Source organism: Apium graveolens, chromosome 4, assembly GCF_009905375.1.
Source record: "Apium graveolens cultivar Ventura chromosome 4, ASM990537v1, whole genome shotgun sequence".
Taxonomy (NCBI): Eukaryota; Viridiplantae; Streptophyta; class Magnoliopsida; order Apiales; family Apiaceae; genus Apium; species Apium graveolens.
Window position 1 is genome coordinate 14,569,150 of NC_133650.1, and position 16,712 is coordinate 14,585,861.

At 35.7% G+C, this 16,712-nt stretch overlaps 2 protein-coding genes across 2 annotated transcripts; both read left to right on the plus strand.

Moving 5' to 3' along the window:
* Positions 1–672: 672 nt before the first annotated feature.
* On the plus strand, positions 673–9,034 carry LOC141717792 (zinc finger CCCH domain-containing protein 44-like). Its single transcript, XM_074519989.1, has 9 exons — positions 673–1,127; positions 1,283–1,362; positions 2,496–2,683; positions 3,061–3,976; positions 4,065–4,192; positions 5,087–5,146; positions 5,237–5,287; positions 6,768–6,879; positions 7,027–9,034. The coding sequence occupies exons 1-9, from the start codon at positions 871–873 to the stop codon at positions 8,739–8,741; spliced, it is 3,507 nt and encodes a 1,168-aa protein (XP_074376090.1). The 5' UTR covers positions 673–870; the 3' UTR covers positions 8,742–9,034.
* A 1,501-nt stretch (positions 9,035–10,535) lies between these two features.
* On the plus strand, positions 10,536–15,788 carry LOC141716675 (transmembrane and coiled-coil domain-containing protein STS1-like). The gene is made up of 15 exons (XM_074518869.1): positions 10,536–10,845; positions 11,062–11,143; positions 11,302–11,886; positions 12,116–12,296; positions 12,404–12,514; positions 12,684–12,778; positions 13,347–13,438; positions 13,789–13,859; positions 13,937–14,072; positions 14,386–14,448; positions 14,552–14,634; positions 14,719–14,795; positions 14,883–14,953; positions 15,144–15,201; positions 15,310–15,788. The coding sequence occupies exons 1-15, from the start codon at positions 10,640–10,642 to the stop codon at positions 15,643–15,645; spliced, it is 2,247 nt and encodes a 748-aa protein (XP_074374970.1). The 5' UTR covers positions 10,536–10,639; the 3' UTR covers positions 15,646–15,788.
* Positions 15,789–16,712: the final 924 nt, after the last annotated feature.

Sequence of the window (16,712 nt, forward strand, 5' to 3'; positions counted from 1 at the left end):
AATAATGAAAGATTGGATTGATATTTAATTTACAGTTAAAATTAAGTCAATTTAATCATAAAAAATTAAAAATGACAGATAAATTGAAATTAATGAGAGTAATTTTTATTGAAAAAGAACCTTATAAAGAAGTGGTTCTACAATAAATAAATGTATTTATTGTTTTAAAAAAAAATGTATATATTAGTTAACAAGGCATAAAAAAATGGGTAATGACCCTTAATATCACAATTTTGGGAGAAAAGACCCGAAAAGGTGGCCCTTATTATCACTCCGAAACGCAAAATATTTTTGCGTTTTATTTTCAAATTAAAAAACACAATTTTTTCTTGCGTTTAGCACCTAGACTGATGTGATTGGTTTCTAAATTCAAGAAAGAAAACGCAAACTTTTAATGCGTGAAGTCACTAACGCATTGCAAAAATGTGTTTAACAAACAAAAATTGCAGGTCCAATTGACTGGCCCATTAAACAATTGGCTGAATCTTCTACTTTCGGATAAAAACATAATTTTTTGACGTTTTGAAGTGATAGTAAGAACCATTTTCATGATATATGATATTTTGGATCAATTACTTTCAAATTTTGAGATAAAGAGTTTTTTTTTCTAAAAAAATCTAATGAGAAGGAAGATATTAAGAGGCATTTAAAGGAGTCTAAAGAAAACACGGCAGAATAGAGTAGACTAAAACGCGGCTCAACTCAACCAGTCAAAATAATTGCTTCTAACTTGCTATCTTTTCCCTTTATTATTTGTTGTCCCCCCTTCACCATTAAAACGACGCCGAAGTGGTCAACATCGTCATCCTCCACTTTCAACTCCTCAACTTAACTCATTTCACACCCAAATCTAGGGTTTCATTCTCACTAATGACTCATCAAGGTCAATTCAACAACACTGCTGTACTTCAACTTGATGATTCTAAGCTCGTCGGAGTTCCGGTCATTCTCGCCGGAGATTCAGTCGCTGCCGATCAGATGTCTGTTTTGCCGGTTGAATTGAAGCGGAAGAGAGGACGGCCGCCGCGGTGTCATGCGAAAGCGCCGCCGGTGAAGAAACAGAAGGATGATGAGGATGTTTGTTTTATTTGCTTTGACGGTGGGAGTCTCGTGTTGTGTGATCGCCGGTGAGGATTTGTTTTGGATTTAGTATTGATTGATGTGATTAGATGCTTTACGATTCGGAATAATTGAGGAATTTACTTATTGTGTTGTGTGATTAGATACTTTGCGATTCGGATTAATTAATTTGTTTACTAATTGTGTTTTATGGTGGTGTTAGGGCTTGTCCTAAGGCGTATCATCCGGCTTGTATCAAGCGTGATGAGGAGTTTTTCCGATCGAATGCCAAGTGGAATTGCGGTGTGTTTGATATATATGATTCATTTTATTGTCATTTATAGTGTTTGTGGTGTGTATATATCATTTTGTTGTGGAATTGCGGTGTTTTTGATATACATGATTCATTTCATTGTAATTTATAGTGTTTATGGTGTGTATATATCATTTTGTTGCATGCTTTAAACTTTGATACCAAATAGTTTTGTATAGAGTTGTCATTTTGTAAGAAATATTTTAATCAGCTTGCGAAAACCTCCACAATTGGATACACTCTCACTTATGTAGTTTGAGTATGTATAATGTTATGTAGTGCACGTGTGCCACGTGGTGGAAGTGCCACGTGGTGGAAGTGCCGGACACTCTGAGAGGTGCTTCACTAGGAAATGTGTATATTTGGGATTTGAAGAACTGGGAGAGACCTAAGAGACAGGCCTCCACACTCGAAATGACACCAGGAACTCAACATGTCTTCTAGACATAAAACATGGAAAATTAGAGAGTTCACGTATACAAATGAATGCGTGGAAAATGTAATAGGGCCGTGCATATGATCATTGTTATCTAATTGATATTTCATTATTCAAAGTTGTTTTAAGTCTTTAATCATCAACTTACTACTTAGTTTTAAGTTTACGTGCCTATTCGTCATCCTTTGTAATGTTCTAATGCTATTGCTAAATAGTGCAAGTTGGTCTTTATGCTAGAGTTGGTTCAAATCTATGATTTAATGTTTTACTTATTTGGTCTCTTAGATTAGGTTTTTTCCAAAAATGGTTTTTCAGCAATATCTCGCTTTCTATATCTAGTCATCTCTTTTGGGATTCAAGTAGGAAAGACTATGTGCTTTTGTATGTATGAGCACTTCAGTTTATGTTATGTTGGGCACATGAATCTTTACTTCTTTAAAGGAAAAGGATGTGCATCAGTGCATGCTTATATGCTTTCTTTGCCTCGGCAATATTTGACTGTTGTATTGTTTGCTTAGCAATCTTTTTGTGGCACAGATATTGTCATTTCCTTTTTGTGTAATAAGTATTGGAACAGGCTTTTAGTGGTCTTGTTTTATTGTGACAATCACTTGAAGGTGAATTATATTTTTGTCTTTAATTCCGTCAACGTCGATATTAATTTTTTTGTCTTGTTTCTATATTTAGGTTGGCATATATGTACTGTATGCCAGAAGGCTGCACATTATATGTGCTATACGTGCCCATTTTCATTGTGTAAAGGATGCACAAGAGATTCTGGTTATGTGTCTGTGAGGGGAAATAAAGGCTTTTGCACGACTTGCATGAAAGTTATCATGTTGATAGAGAACAAGGAGCAGACAGACAAGGAAACGGTATGCATTAGTATCAAGTCATTCTCTTTCCATTCCTTTTTCTTGGGTGGGCTTTTGGATATATTTTCTTCTACTCAGGATCTACATATTCTGTACTTGCTATTGTACCTCTTACTTTTGTCAAAATAGATAAACGATGAAATAAAACTAAGACACGTGCTAGGGTATCCTTTTGGTTTTGAACACTCAGTGGTGCAGTTTATCTCGAGAATGGATGTGAATTAACTGTGGAAGTTTAAGACTGAAAGTGGCTAGTGAGAGACAATATCTTGGATTTCCTTTTAGAAACTTCTGGTTTTGTTATGTTAAACATTTCATATATATGTTAATGGTGACTACATGCTGCTGCTTACATTGTCTCATTGTGAGTTGTGTAGGCCCAAGTGGACTTTGATGACTCTCGTAACTGGGAGTATCTCTTCAAAATATATTGGGTATCTTTAAAGGATGAGCTATCCTTAACTTCTAAAGAACTTGCTGAAGCTAAAAATCCCTGGAAAGAACTTGGTTCAGTGAGTGCTAGAAAGCAGCCATCTAATATCCATGGCGGCACAAATAATTTTACAAGCCCTGTTATCGACATGTCTTCTGGACATTTAATAGGGAATGATTCTTTAGGGCAACATTCTAGCGAACCTATAAAGCTTCTCAATAAAGCCTCTCTCAGTACTGGACAACAATGTATTGACAATGGTACATCCCTAGAGGGACACAGGGATTGGGCATCTAAAAAATTATTGGACTTCATTGCCTACATGAAGAATGGTGATACCTCTGTACTGTCTCCGTTTGATGTCCAGGTACTCGTTTTAGACTATATTAAGCGAAACAATCTTCATGATCCTTGTGAAAGTAGCTATGTTGTATGCGATTCAAGGCTTGAAACTTTATTTGGAAAACCACGTGTGGGTCACATCGAAATGCCAAAGCTTCTTGATGTTCACTTCCTCATGAAAGAGCAACCAGCAAATAATGGTCTTGTTCGAGGAAGGGTAGATGATGTAGATGCAGTACAGGTCCCATCTGATCAAAGCAACAGTAACTTGATGAGTAAAGATAAGAAACACAACACTCGTCAAAAAGCTGCACAGTTTGCACTTCAGGCTAGTTTGAAAGAATATGCTGCAATAAATGTTTCCAACATCAAGTTGATTTACCTGCGACGTAATTTAATGGAAAATCTTATTCAAGTCAAAGAGAAGTTCCATGAGATGGTTATTGGCTCACTGGTACGAATAAGAATATCTGGTGACGAGCATAAACAAGATATGTACAGACTTGTCCAAGTTGTAGGTATACATTCACATTTTAGTAGCAAGCAACTATGCCCTTTGCTATGTGGTGTATGTCAGACATAATCTGATATGTTATATTTATACAGGTACAACCAAGGTGTCTGTACCATATAAAGTTGGCAATACAACATCAGATATCATGCTCGAAATTTTGAATTTGGACAAGAAGGAGGTTACCTCAATTGATGCAATTTCTAATCAAGATCTTTCAGAGGTGATGTAATACACTATCTAATTTTTAATCTCTAACCTGGTGGATTCCTACTAGATTTTCAAGTGTAGCTAGTCAGTTATATGAACGGTTATCCTTTCCTTGTCTTTCATATACCTCTAATACCCCCTCCCCATTAAGTAAATATACCCTCACATCTTCTTCCCTATCAAGTAATTAGATTTTTAATTGCGTAAACAAGTAAATTGATTTGGTAAAGTAGATTCTGGGCAAATATTGCATTTCGGTTAAATTTTTGATTGACATTATCTTTAAGCAAAGCTTTGACATGCATATAATATATATACGTATGTTGATGTGTGCGTACGTATTTTTGACTTTAATATCCTTAGAATACTGCACTGTCAATATGTGTGTAGACTTTATTATTTCTTACCGTCCATGCTAGTGTGCTTTCTTTTTGTTAAAATAATTATACTATTGTGCTCGTAATTGGTAAAAACTGGAGTTAAACAGCTCCTATAGAAGCATTAACAGCCTATAATAAGTTTTCCCTCCACTTGATGTCTTGATGATGTTAGAACTACAAAACAACGTGAATAACTTCCCTAAATGAATCATGATAATTCTTTTTTTGAAGACATTATATCACCAGTAAACCTTATTTAAAACTTAGACCACATTCTTAACAACATTACGATAAATTAATCTGGAAGACCATCTTGATTCTATCATGTTTCTTGGTGTCATGGAACTATTTGACTCCTTTTTCTCTTTCAATACACTTCTCAAGAAGTCTGTTTGCACTTTGCAGTAACAATTTTAAGATAATTGAACTATGGTTTAAGATTTTCCAGCATATAATTGACTGGATTACATAGTTCATCCTCTATATCAAAGTATTTGTGAGGTTTTTGACATATTATATATATTCAGGATGACTGCAGACGCCTCCGACAGAGTATAAAATGTGGACTTGTGAAACGTTTTACTGTAGTAAGTATACTAAAGGTTCTTATAAATTTGTCAGTTAGGTATCAAGTCTTTACATTTTTATTTAGCTAATATATGTGTTGTTATTTGAAGGGAGAGATTCAAAAGAAGGCAATGCAACTGCAGGTGGCTTGGGTCAATGATGTAAGTTTCTCAGTTTTCAACTGTGCATACCATGTAAATTTTACTTCTTGCAAGTTTGGGTTATGCATTCTGTTTTACTATAGTTGTTCTCTTAAGTTGCTCCCGACTCATACCTCGGATGCTACTTGTAGTTTTGTTTTTTATAGTTACATTTGCTTAAATAATCTGAGTTTACTTTCTGCTGTATTTAATATACTCTATATATACAAAGTTTGGAAGCAGAAATGTTACGGCTCAATCATCTCCAGGATCGAGCAATAAAAATCGGACTTGAAAACGAATATCCTATATCTATTTCTATTCTGTGATCTTGACATTCCAGAATGGCATGCTTGATTAATTAATAACCGTGTCTTATACGCACAATAAAATACCTGATGTAAAATGGCATACACAGGTGTTAGAAAACAGGAAAAGGAAAGATGGCCGATGCTAAGACTGTGTCTCCATGGGAAGAAGATAAACTTTTAATTTTGCATTACAATAAACTGAATGACAAGAAAATAAAATGTAGGCGTTGTAGGACGATCGTGACTGTTAATGGAAGCTATGACAAGTTTAGGTCGTGTTCTCTTATATAGTGCCTATAATTATGCATATTGCAAGATGTACAGTATGATGAATATTCTATAAAATGCAGATAAATAGACTATAGATGACCTTTAAAGTTTATACAGGCAGGTAATTTGAATGACTCTTGTAGTTGTGTGGCGATGATAATTAATAATTTTGTAAGTTATAGTTCATAAAAAGAAATGATAGGTCTACGCAGAATTAATGTCCCTCTTTGAACTCATGCTATTGATATGTTTACTGGATTCAGCACCAGAAAATGTCATCCGAGAACTCCGACCTGCAAGGAAATTTATGCCACTTGACTATATAAAGAAAATAAATTGTAACTGGGTCAAGTGTCATATTGCAACAACATTTGAAGTATTCGTAACCTTACTGTTTTAAACTCTAGCTGCTTGTAGTTGTGCTCAAATTGTTAAAGAAATTTTATTAATCCTATTTTCCTTACGCAGTACAACATAATTGCATGCAAAACAACAGGTTGCCTGCCTTTATGATAGTGTTCCATATCAAACAATATAACAAAAGGATGTCCAGAAAAACGTACTATTACGTGTTGCTTCTGTCTGGAAACACTTCTATGTATATTATTAGGAGTTCTTCTAAGTGTACCATTGCGGGTCCTGATTTAATTGCATTTTGGGTAACTTATATCAGTTTGCATATGAAGGCAAAGTTAATAATCTAACAAAAGGCTGTTTCCACAAAAGTTGGTCTTGGTATAAAGTTCATTCTGTTGATTTCTTAAGACTTAAGAGAGAAGGTTTTAAATGTTCAATGTACTTGCTATCTTATGCAGCAAGGTGTCAAATAGCTATAATTTGTGTTATGTGAAAAAAACTCTTGTTATATCTGTTTTTCCTTGACAAAGTCTATGCTAAGAGAATGTATGGACAAAATACAGCTTCTGAAGGCACCAGAGGAAAGACAGCATAGACTAAGTCAAATTCCAGAAGTAAGTAGTGATCCAAATATGGATCCTGATTATGAGTCTGAAGAAGATGTCGGAGAACATGGTACGCGAAGTTGTTTTATTGCTTTGTCAATTTTATATTCGTCACTTTATTATCCATATGTTTATCATTATTATATGTAAGGTTCACTACGCCATGTTCTAGTTATTAAATATAATTTACCTTATGATGTTGGTCCAAATTTTGCAGGTCATCATGTTAAGCCTAGTAACCCTGAATATATTAGAGAAGGAAGTGAGCCAGTTTGTACGAGGAAAAGAGGAGATATTTCAGGTGATAACAGTAGTAGGCACTGTAATAGTTCAAGTCCTCCATGTGAGGAAAGCCAAAACTTGTGTGCTACATCATACCCAGATAAAGAAGAGAGTGCTGCCAAAGCTCTGCAGAGACTAAGCGAGGGAAAATTTGCAAGCAGATCTAACAGCTTGGAGAAGGGTGGATGCAATAGGCAAGCTGTAGCTACTTCAACTGTTTTGTCAGAAGTGTCATCTGCACCTTTGCAAGAGGGGAACACATTATTTGCTTCTAATGCTGAAACTAAATTGTGGCATTACAGAGATCCAAATGGATCTATTCAAGGACCATTCTCTATCATAGAACTACAGAGGTGGAGTACTACTGGTTACTTTCCTCTTGATATGAGGATATGGGCGAATGATAAGCAAGATAATTCAGTAGTTTTGACAGATGCATTGAAAGGCCACTTCCATAAAGCTTTGCCTGGGCTGAATGATATTTCATCACAGTTGCGAGAAGTTAAAGGTACCCCTGATAAAGAGTTATGTAATTCCAGTTTTGTGTGTAGTGAGAATGCGAATGCCACAGATGATTGCCGGAAAACTGAGGGGAACTGGCATGGTAATATTGCAGAAGTAAATTTTAAAGGTAAAACTGATGTCGTGGGGAGTGATAGGTTGGGCACACAGTCTTCTGCTTGGACTGCACCCATTGTTAGCTACCACAAGGATGTAGCAGCTAAAACAGCTTCACAGAACCAGGATTCATTCAAGGATAATGGCTTCCATTACAAAGCGCTCGAAGTGCATACTCAATTATCATCATCCATGTTTGCTGCGAGAGATAATGCTACCCATCCACATAACGTGAATTCCAAGGTTAAAATATGCAACTCTGATTCAGATCCTAAAATTTCGCATTCACGGGGAACAACAGTATGTAACACTGGAGACATTCTTGGAAACCACTGTAACAGCCAGGGTTTTGGAGGCCAATCTGAAAAAAATTTGGGACATTCACCTGTAAATTTCTTACCAAACAACTTGGATTTAAACTCTGTCTTTTGTCCTACCAAGTCAACTGATTCGCCTGACCAAAGTGGGGAAATTATTGAAAACAAGGAGTCTGCTTCTTCTAGTGTTCATGTTCATGACCCATACATGAGGGACCAACCAAATTTTACACTCAAGATAAACAATAATGATCAGAAAGTTTTAGGTGTTGAGAAAAAGCAATCAGTGTCTTCAAATATTTCTGTTCAAGATTCTGCTCCTAGCTGGAGCAGCACCTCCAGTATGATGCTCGGTAGGTCACAGGCATCTGATATTACTGATAAATGGGGTGGATATACCTCTGCTCCAGTAAAACATTCTGTTGAGTGGGACTCCAATCTCATGCCTGTCTCATCTTCACTGCATGACCATGTTGGTACAACTCCACGGAGTTGTGAACCGACCCAATTCACCCTATTAAATCCTGCATCTCATTTCTCCAGTTGGCACACAAGTGGTAGTGAACCGATAGAGTTCAGCACTTTGGCTGAAGAATCGGTGTCAGATTTGTTGGCTGAAGTTGATGCGATGGAGTCCCAGTGTGGCATGGCTTCACCTACATCAATGATGACCTATGGCGATGATTTGATAAATTTAAACCTTGAAATTGCCTAACTAATAGGCTATTTCACATGATCATGTGTTGTGTGGTATAGGCGTTTTTTTTGTATTTTTGTGGTATATTTCTGGAGCATCATTTCTTATTATGGGGTTCCCTGTGGTCCGGGATCAGTGAGCTCAGGCATCCCCTGTATTAGTTTACTGTCAGCCTATCGGATAGTAGGACTTCTGCCTTTTGACTTGGATGAGTTGGTGTTATTGTTGTAACAGCAGTTGAGAATCCTGCTGTACTATAATACCTGTGATATTAATATTAAATTAAATAATAGTACATTGCTCAAATTTTCCATTTTATCAAGTTAGGTTTCGAGTAGGACTAGACGAGAAAATTTTCTTATTCGGTGGTATTCACCTTAAATACCTTGCATTTTTCTCCATGAAAAGGGGGCTACTAATTACTGTATGTGAGCTGGAACTTGATGTCCCAGTTGTACGAGAACAATCGAATATGTGCAGCTAAGAAATCGTTGGGCAAGGGTAGAGAAGGAACATGTATCTTCTAGTGATTAGTCGCTTGGTAATTTTTTTTTAATGAAAGTACAATTTGGATATATTTCGATATGTTTTTTTAAAAAAATATGATTTTGGTGCAAGGGTTTTTGGTGATTTGATCGTCAGGGGTATTATGGTAGATATACAAGATGACTCGAAGAACATTTTTGTATAAGTTGTGTTTCACGGTGCCTAGCCTAAACATAATTATATTTTTTAAATTCGGACACCGAATCGAATTATTTCGAATATTTCCATTTAGTTACTGGATAACCGAAATGAATGCTGTCTGTAATGAAATTAATAGATATTATTTAATAGTATTAATAGTATTATTTTTATTAAACATGAATGAAAAATAGAAATATAAGTAACCAATTAATAAAGCTAATAGTGATGATACTTTCACATATAATATTGAGGGGAACTAATGAAATTATTACAATTTAAAAACAAATATAAGATGAAAATTAAAAATGAAAATAAAATATTAAAATTTAATAACAACATGGTAAAAAGAAACTTACACGGATATAAGCTAGTTAATTGGAGCAGATAATATTCTTTACATACTATTTTAAAGGTATTCTTACACGTCATATCTCGCAACACCAATTAATCAATCAATTCACCGTATATAGTAAATACTCCATTCCAAAAATAAGTACCCCATTCCAAAAAATAAGTGTCTGGGAATGATATATCAAAAAATTAAGAGACCATTTACAAATTAATATACAATGATAGATAAAACTACGTAAAAGTGAGATAATATTTTGACCCATGATTTTCTTCATATGGGGACTTATCTATGCCGCAACAACCATTTTCTACAATTCTTAATATCTCCTTGCCAAAAACTATGCACTCACATCTAAGATTTAACCGCGACCATTTTTTTTAATTACAATTAACACCAAACACAGTAATTAAGAATTTCCTCAACCCCACTCCTTTTCTGGACTGTGAATCGTCCGACCCAATCGAATTTATCCTGATGTTATGTTAAATAAAGCATTTATGTTAAATAATTTAAAATATCCCCTTCAAATTCTAGACATATGTGATGCACACATATCGAGGAGGAGACTGATAATCTAATGGTGATAATTAGATTAAGATAATTTCGTATCTCGCAACACCGAAATGTCAAAAAATTTCTCCCGTTTTCTACGCGAGTTTGAAAAGGTAAAAACTACCTCCTCTCTCCAATGCCTAAACTCAACGTTGTACCATATATTTTCTGGTATACATATTTCATAACTTTATTCCCTGCAAATTCAAACTACCAAAGTCTCTCCCATTTCATTTCTACACACACATATCATCCTGTATGATTTAGATGTTCCATAACTCCCGAGACAAGATCACGAAATCTAACAATCACGAAAAATTTAGCAATGTCGTCATTGTTATCGCCTCCTCAAAAGTACGCAGCTGGTGGTTTATTAGCGCTCTCTCTGAACCAAGTTCTTATCAATAAGACTAGTCCATTATCTTCCATCTCCGACGACAATGCTAATGGCCCTGACCTAATCACAAGTCGATATGTAGATCGTGACCTCTGGATCCAACATTATGCGCATCGTCTTCATCTCATCTTCAGGTTACTTTCCCATTTCATGCATTATATATCTTTACATAGCTCCCTAGTCATGTGTTTCATTGTAATTTATCTAGTAGTAACCTGTTTTTTTCGATACGTGATAATGTGTCCGAGAACAATTTTAGTTTCATTTTATGTTTGAATTTCATTTGAGCACGAACAAATTTAAATATTTAACAGGTCTGAGATGTACATTGGTGTTTTTTTAATGATCAGGTCTTTGGATATTGAAGAGAAAGCCTGGCCAGGACTCGAAAGAGCTTTTAGGACCGATTCTTCAAGCCGGAATGTTAAAGCTGTATGTTCTTTTTGAATGCTTCCCGTTTAATTGGAAAACTCTGACTTAACAATGTTTTTGGCTGATCCTCTGCATTAGATCAATCTATTAAACATGGACTATTACTATTAGTATTTAATGTTTATGCAGTTTTAAACTAAATGAATTGCTTGTCACAGTTTTTAAAATTACTAGCCGAGGACAGCAACGATGATTCTCAAGAAGTCAAAGAACAGGAGCTTGCATTGTCGAATGCTGTTGATACTATGGTATCTACCCTTCGCACTTCTGTCGATTATAGATCTAAGAAGGAGAACCATCGTCAATACGTAGATGCTTGTCGGAAAAAGTTATTGTCGGAGGACAGACGATCGTATTATGAAAGGGAACAAAAGGGTGTTCATGATTCAGTTGTTGATTATGTAGAGGAATGTCGAGAAGAAATGTCCCCGGGAACCCAGTCTGATTTTGAGATGGAACGCAAGGCCCTTCTTGATCCAGATGACGGGGAGGAGAAAAAAGCTAGCATTAATGTGGCACCTATAGGTAGTGGCAGTAAATTCGATGAAAGGCCCTTCGAAGAGGTATCGATGCTTAGTTACCAGAAGAAAGTGTCAATTTTACACGCACTTCTGTCAGCTTGTTTGGCTGTAACAGTGGATGCTGCTAAACAAAATGTCCGACGAAGAAAAGGCTATGATGCTCGACACCGTACTGCTCTGCGTTTATTGACAGCATGGTTGAACATCAATTGGATTACAATGGTCTGTTCTCATTTTGTTAATTCTATAAGCTGCCTCTTGCACTCTATAGATTTGATACAGGGTCCTTTATAAGTGTTATTACCAATAACATTGATAAACATGTAAATAAGTTTAATGTTAACCTTGTTGCATCTACGGAGGTGCAAATGAATAGTTTAGGATGTTCTTTTCTTGTAACAATGTTGGAGATGGTCCATAATTTCGGTACATGGGAACTTTTAATTTGTAGGAAGCCATTGAGACTATCGTTGCTACATCAGCAATAGCCAGCTTGAAAGAGGAAGAGTCAAAGGAACAAACAAGGGAAGATGAAACACACAGCGAAAAAGATACTTGGGCTAACTGGAAGCGTGGAAGTATGATTGGTGCAGCTGCATTAACTGGTGGGACTATATTTGCAGTTACTGGCGGTACGATGTTGTCTCCACCTTCTGATTTCCCTTCAAAATATTTCCTGAAACTTAACACATAATGACAGAATGTTTTTATTTTTGGTCTTGCATGTTTTCTTTAACAGGTTTAGCTGCTCCGGGAATTGCTGCAGGGTTTGGTGCTCTAGCACCAGTGAGCTTTCATGTTGGTGCTACTGCTGCCGCAACCCATATTGCAGTGGCTGCATCACTCGGAGGTGAGTACAAGAGTGACCTATTGGATAACATTTGGGAATGTTACTATGGGGAGTTTAAAACTTTCTTTCTAATTGTACGATCTGGCATGCACGTAATTGCTGTAAATGTACATTATGCACTTGTAGCATTGCAACAAAATACTCGTGCTAACGCTTTTATGAATCCCAGCTGCTGGAGCGGGACTGTCAGGAATGAAAATGGCTAGTAGAATAGGAAGTCTCGAGGACTTTGAATTCAAAGCTGTTGGAGAAAACCATGAACATGTGAGTAAATTAATTTGCTTCTTCTTGTTTTCTAGAACTTCGAGCAAAACCAACGTAGTGCTAAAACCGATGGTATTTCTAAAATATGAAACAACATTGAGAACCAATGAGTCCAGTGCACAACCAAATACAAATGGAAACTTGATTTAGTTTTTAGAATCAAATTTAGGATTTACAATCCATATAAAGGAGGGAAATGGAGTCTATGTTCTATATTAGCTACAAAAACCTGCTTTAAATGGAGTAATGCTTTGGACTGTAAGTTCTATTTTAGCAACAAAAACCACTTTTTTGGGGCCTAAATATAGGCCTATGACTATAACCTATTCTAGCATTAGCATTGGATTTGCTCTTTTTTCATTTGATTTCTCTTGGATCATTTAAGATTTATGTTATTGTAATCATAAACTTTCCGATTTTGAGAGTTATTTTAAATCTCTTTTACTACTACTCCTATAGTTCTTACATTCCATCCTCAGAATAAATTCTTCCTGATGACTAAACCGTTACATCTTTACATTTCTGTTTTTGAGAATTAACCATATCTTGTTAATTTCAATCCTACCAGCGGCTTGCAGTTGAAATCTTGATCTCAGGATTTGTTTTCGTGGAAGAAGACTACATAAGGCCTTGGGAAGGACAAGCCAATAACTCAGAAAGGTAAATTCACATTTGCAATTTGACATCTGAAGAGTTTGTTGATTGCTTTGACCCCTATCTTTAAACTCAGTTGGTTTTAGTGGAGTAAGATATGCATTTGAGAAGTAGGGTATTGGGAAAGTTAAATTTGTTTGCACAAGAAACTTATAAAAAATGACGGTCTCACTGAAACGGGTCATTCGACACTTCAACAAAATTTATGCAGAATTGATATACTCTTCTTTGATCTGCATTCTGCTGTATCTTTTGAAATGCAATCTTATGGTTATTGAAGTAATTTAATCTTTTTTCGACTTTTGGATGATAGGATAATATTTTAAATATTTCTTACAAAGACAACATTTTTCTAGGTATGCACTGCAGTGGGAGTCCAAGAATTTGATTGCTGTAAGCACAGCAATTCAGGACTGGCTAACTACACGTAAATCATATCACCCTTTAGTGAATTAGTTTCAGGATAGATATAGTTTATGACAGAATTTCCTGTACCTGCTGCAGAGCTTACAATTACTGCGATGAAACAAGGAGCCATGTTGACTGCATTACACTCTCTTGTCAGTGCACTGGCCTGGCCAACAGCATTACTCAATGTACTTGATCTTATTGACAGCAAATGGGCAATTGCCATAGACAGGTTTCTCTTCTTATTAAATTGAGATTAAAATCGTAAGAATTAATACAGTTAGAGTGTATTCCATACTTTGTGTGCAAGAGTTATTAAATATATATGAAATGTAGGAACATGTAAATTACTGAAAAAGAGAGTGATTTCATTTGTTGCTAAATAGCTATTTAAAGAGTGATATAATATAAGAGTTCAAATTTTAATTGTCGATGTGTATGAAGTCTTGCAGGAAAGTTTACAAGTGTATTGCCAGAAGTAAAGAGTTCTCCCTTTTCTTTTCCTGCTTCCTACGTCTTGCTAAATTATTCTATTTTGTGGGTAGGTCTGATCAGGCTGGAATGTTACTCGCTGAAGAAGTTCTGTTAAAGGGATTGCATGGACAGAGGTAAACATGCCAATCAAAGTATAGGAACATAATTATTGATATACTTGGAGTTCATGGTTAATTGTTTAAAATTTAATGTATATTGCGTCCAAATACATTTCAGGCCTGTGACGCTAATAGGGTTTTCGCTTGGAGCACGAGTAATTTTCAAGTGTCTTGAAACTCTGGCTAAAGCTGACTGTGATGGTATCTTCAGGGACAGAAACTCTTTTTCCTTTTCGTTTATGCTAGCCTGAACTGCTCTAATGCAGTTATAATGAATACTTGCAGCTCAGCTTGTTGAAAGAGTTGTTCTCCTTGGTTCACCTCTTTCTATTAAAGGTGAAAACTGGGAAGAAGCAAGGAAGGTAATATCCTACTTTTTTATTTGTAAACGATCTGTCTTTGTGATCCATTATGTTTCCGTTTAAATTCATAGACCAGTTCTTTTGCAGGTTGTGTCTGGAAGATTTGTGAATGCATATTCTACAAATGACTGGATGCTTGGAGTCGTCTTTCGTGCTAGGTACATACTATAGCAGCCATGAACTAAATGTTCACAATTCTGCTGTTTCTTCCCATCTACTGGATAATACCATTTCTCAGTTTCATTTCTGATTAATTTTAAAAGTATAATATTGGTTCGCCATAACATGTGATTTTATCTTTGTTAGTTTATTCTAAAACTTTGCAACTTGATATCCTCATATATACAGTCTCCTCAGCAAAGGATTAGCTGGAATGCAAGAAGTTGATACCCCTGGAATTGAGAATGCAAGTATCTGCTAACCATCATTTTTTGTTGCAGTTAGTAGATATATACTTATCATACTTTGATATGATTTAAGATAATTCTGAGTAAATGAGTTTTCCTTGGTACAGATTGATGTAACAGAATTCGTGGAGGGTCACTCTTCATACCTCTGGACTACTCAACGAATTATGGAAAAAATTGAAATGGATGCTTATTTTCCTTCTTCTGACGCCACTTTTAAGGATGGTGACAATGACCGTTCCAGTTCTTATTACGGTTCCGCAAAATCTTCTCCAACTAGTTCCACAAAGTCTTCTCCAACTAGTGTACATTACAAACCTATTTCCACAATGTCTTCTCCAACTAGTTCTGCAAAGTCTTCTCCAACTAGTATACCCAACAAATTTAATTCCGCAAGGTCTTCTCCAACTAATATGCAGAACAAAAATTTTTGGGATGCGTAGAAAGTAGAAACTTAAATCTGGCCAAGGGCTTTAGTCAGACTTCAGCACAATATTTTTGTTGTATCTTGACATCATTCACGATTCATTAACAAGTTTGTAAATTAATATAATTGCCAATGCATGAAGGCACGTTTCTAGCTTTACCACAAGTCCACAGACCACAACTTAGGATATGTTAAGGTCTTTGTTATGACCTCAAGTATTTAGACTTATTACTAGTATAAATGCTAATAACTAGATCACTGACTTAACAGATTGGAACATAGAAAATGGAGATGAGAATTAAGAAGAAAGAATTGAGATGGGAAATCAGAAGAGTAACTAAATGTCAATATATTCATGAATGAATTTCGAGTATACATTTCCAGCTCTGTTTATAACTACACATAGCTGTAAAACTGTACAATCACAACTCTCTGTTTAACAGACTTTCCCGCCTAAACGGTATTAACAAAAGTTTAAACTACAAATTAAATTTACCTCCATTTCACTAAATACTGTTTGGCTGTAGATAGTTATAGTCTTGACTATAACATATACCCCTTCTTCAAAAAGACTTGACCTCAAGTCATGCAATGCCATTATAAGGAGGAAAAGCTGAAAACTGTTTCACAAAATCAGTAGCAATCTCCCAGGTAGCATCATGTACTGGCACCCCCTTCCACTGAACTAAGTACTAAATTTGTGCTGCATTTTGAAACCTAATTGTTCTGTTATACAAGATAGCCAAAGAAACCAACACAGAATCTGTATCATGATGGATTACATACTGTCACAGGAGCTTCACCCTGATAAGCCTTGAGTAAAGATACATAAAAGACATCATGGATCTTAATAGCAGCATGAAACTTAAGCTTGTATGCCACATGACCTATTTTTTCCAATATTTCAAGAGGTCCATAAAACTTCATAGCCAACTTCTGATTACCTCTAACTTGTACAGACTGTTGTATGTAAGGATCAATTTCAGCCAGACCCAAGCTCCAATTTTAAAACTTCTTTCAGAATGTGTTTATAGGCTTGATGCCTCATTCTATCATGTGCTCTTAACAAATGCCCCTTGAGAC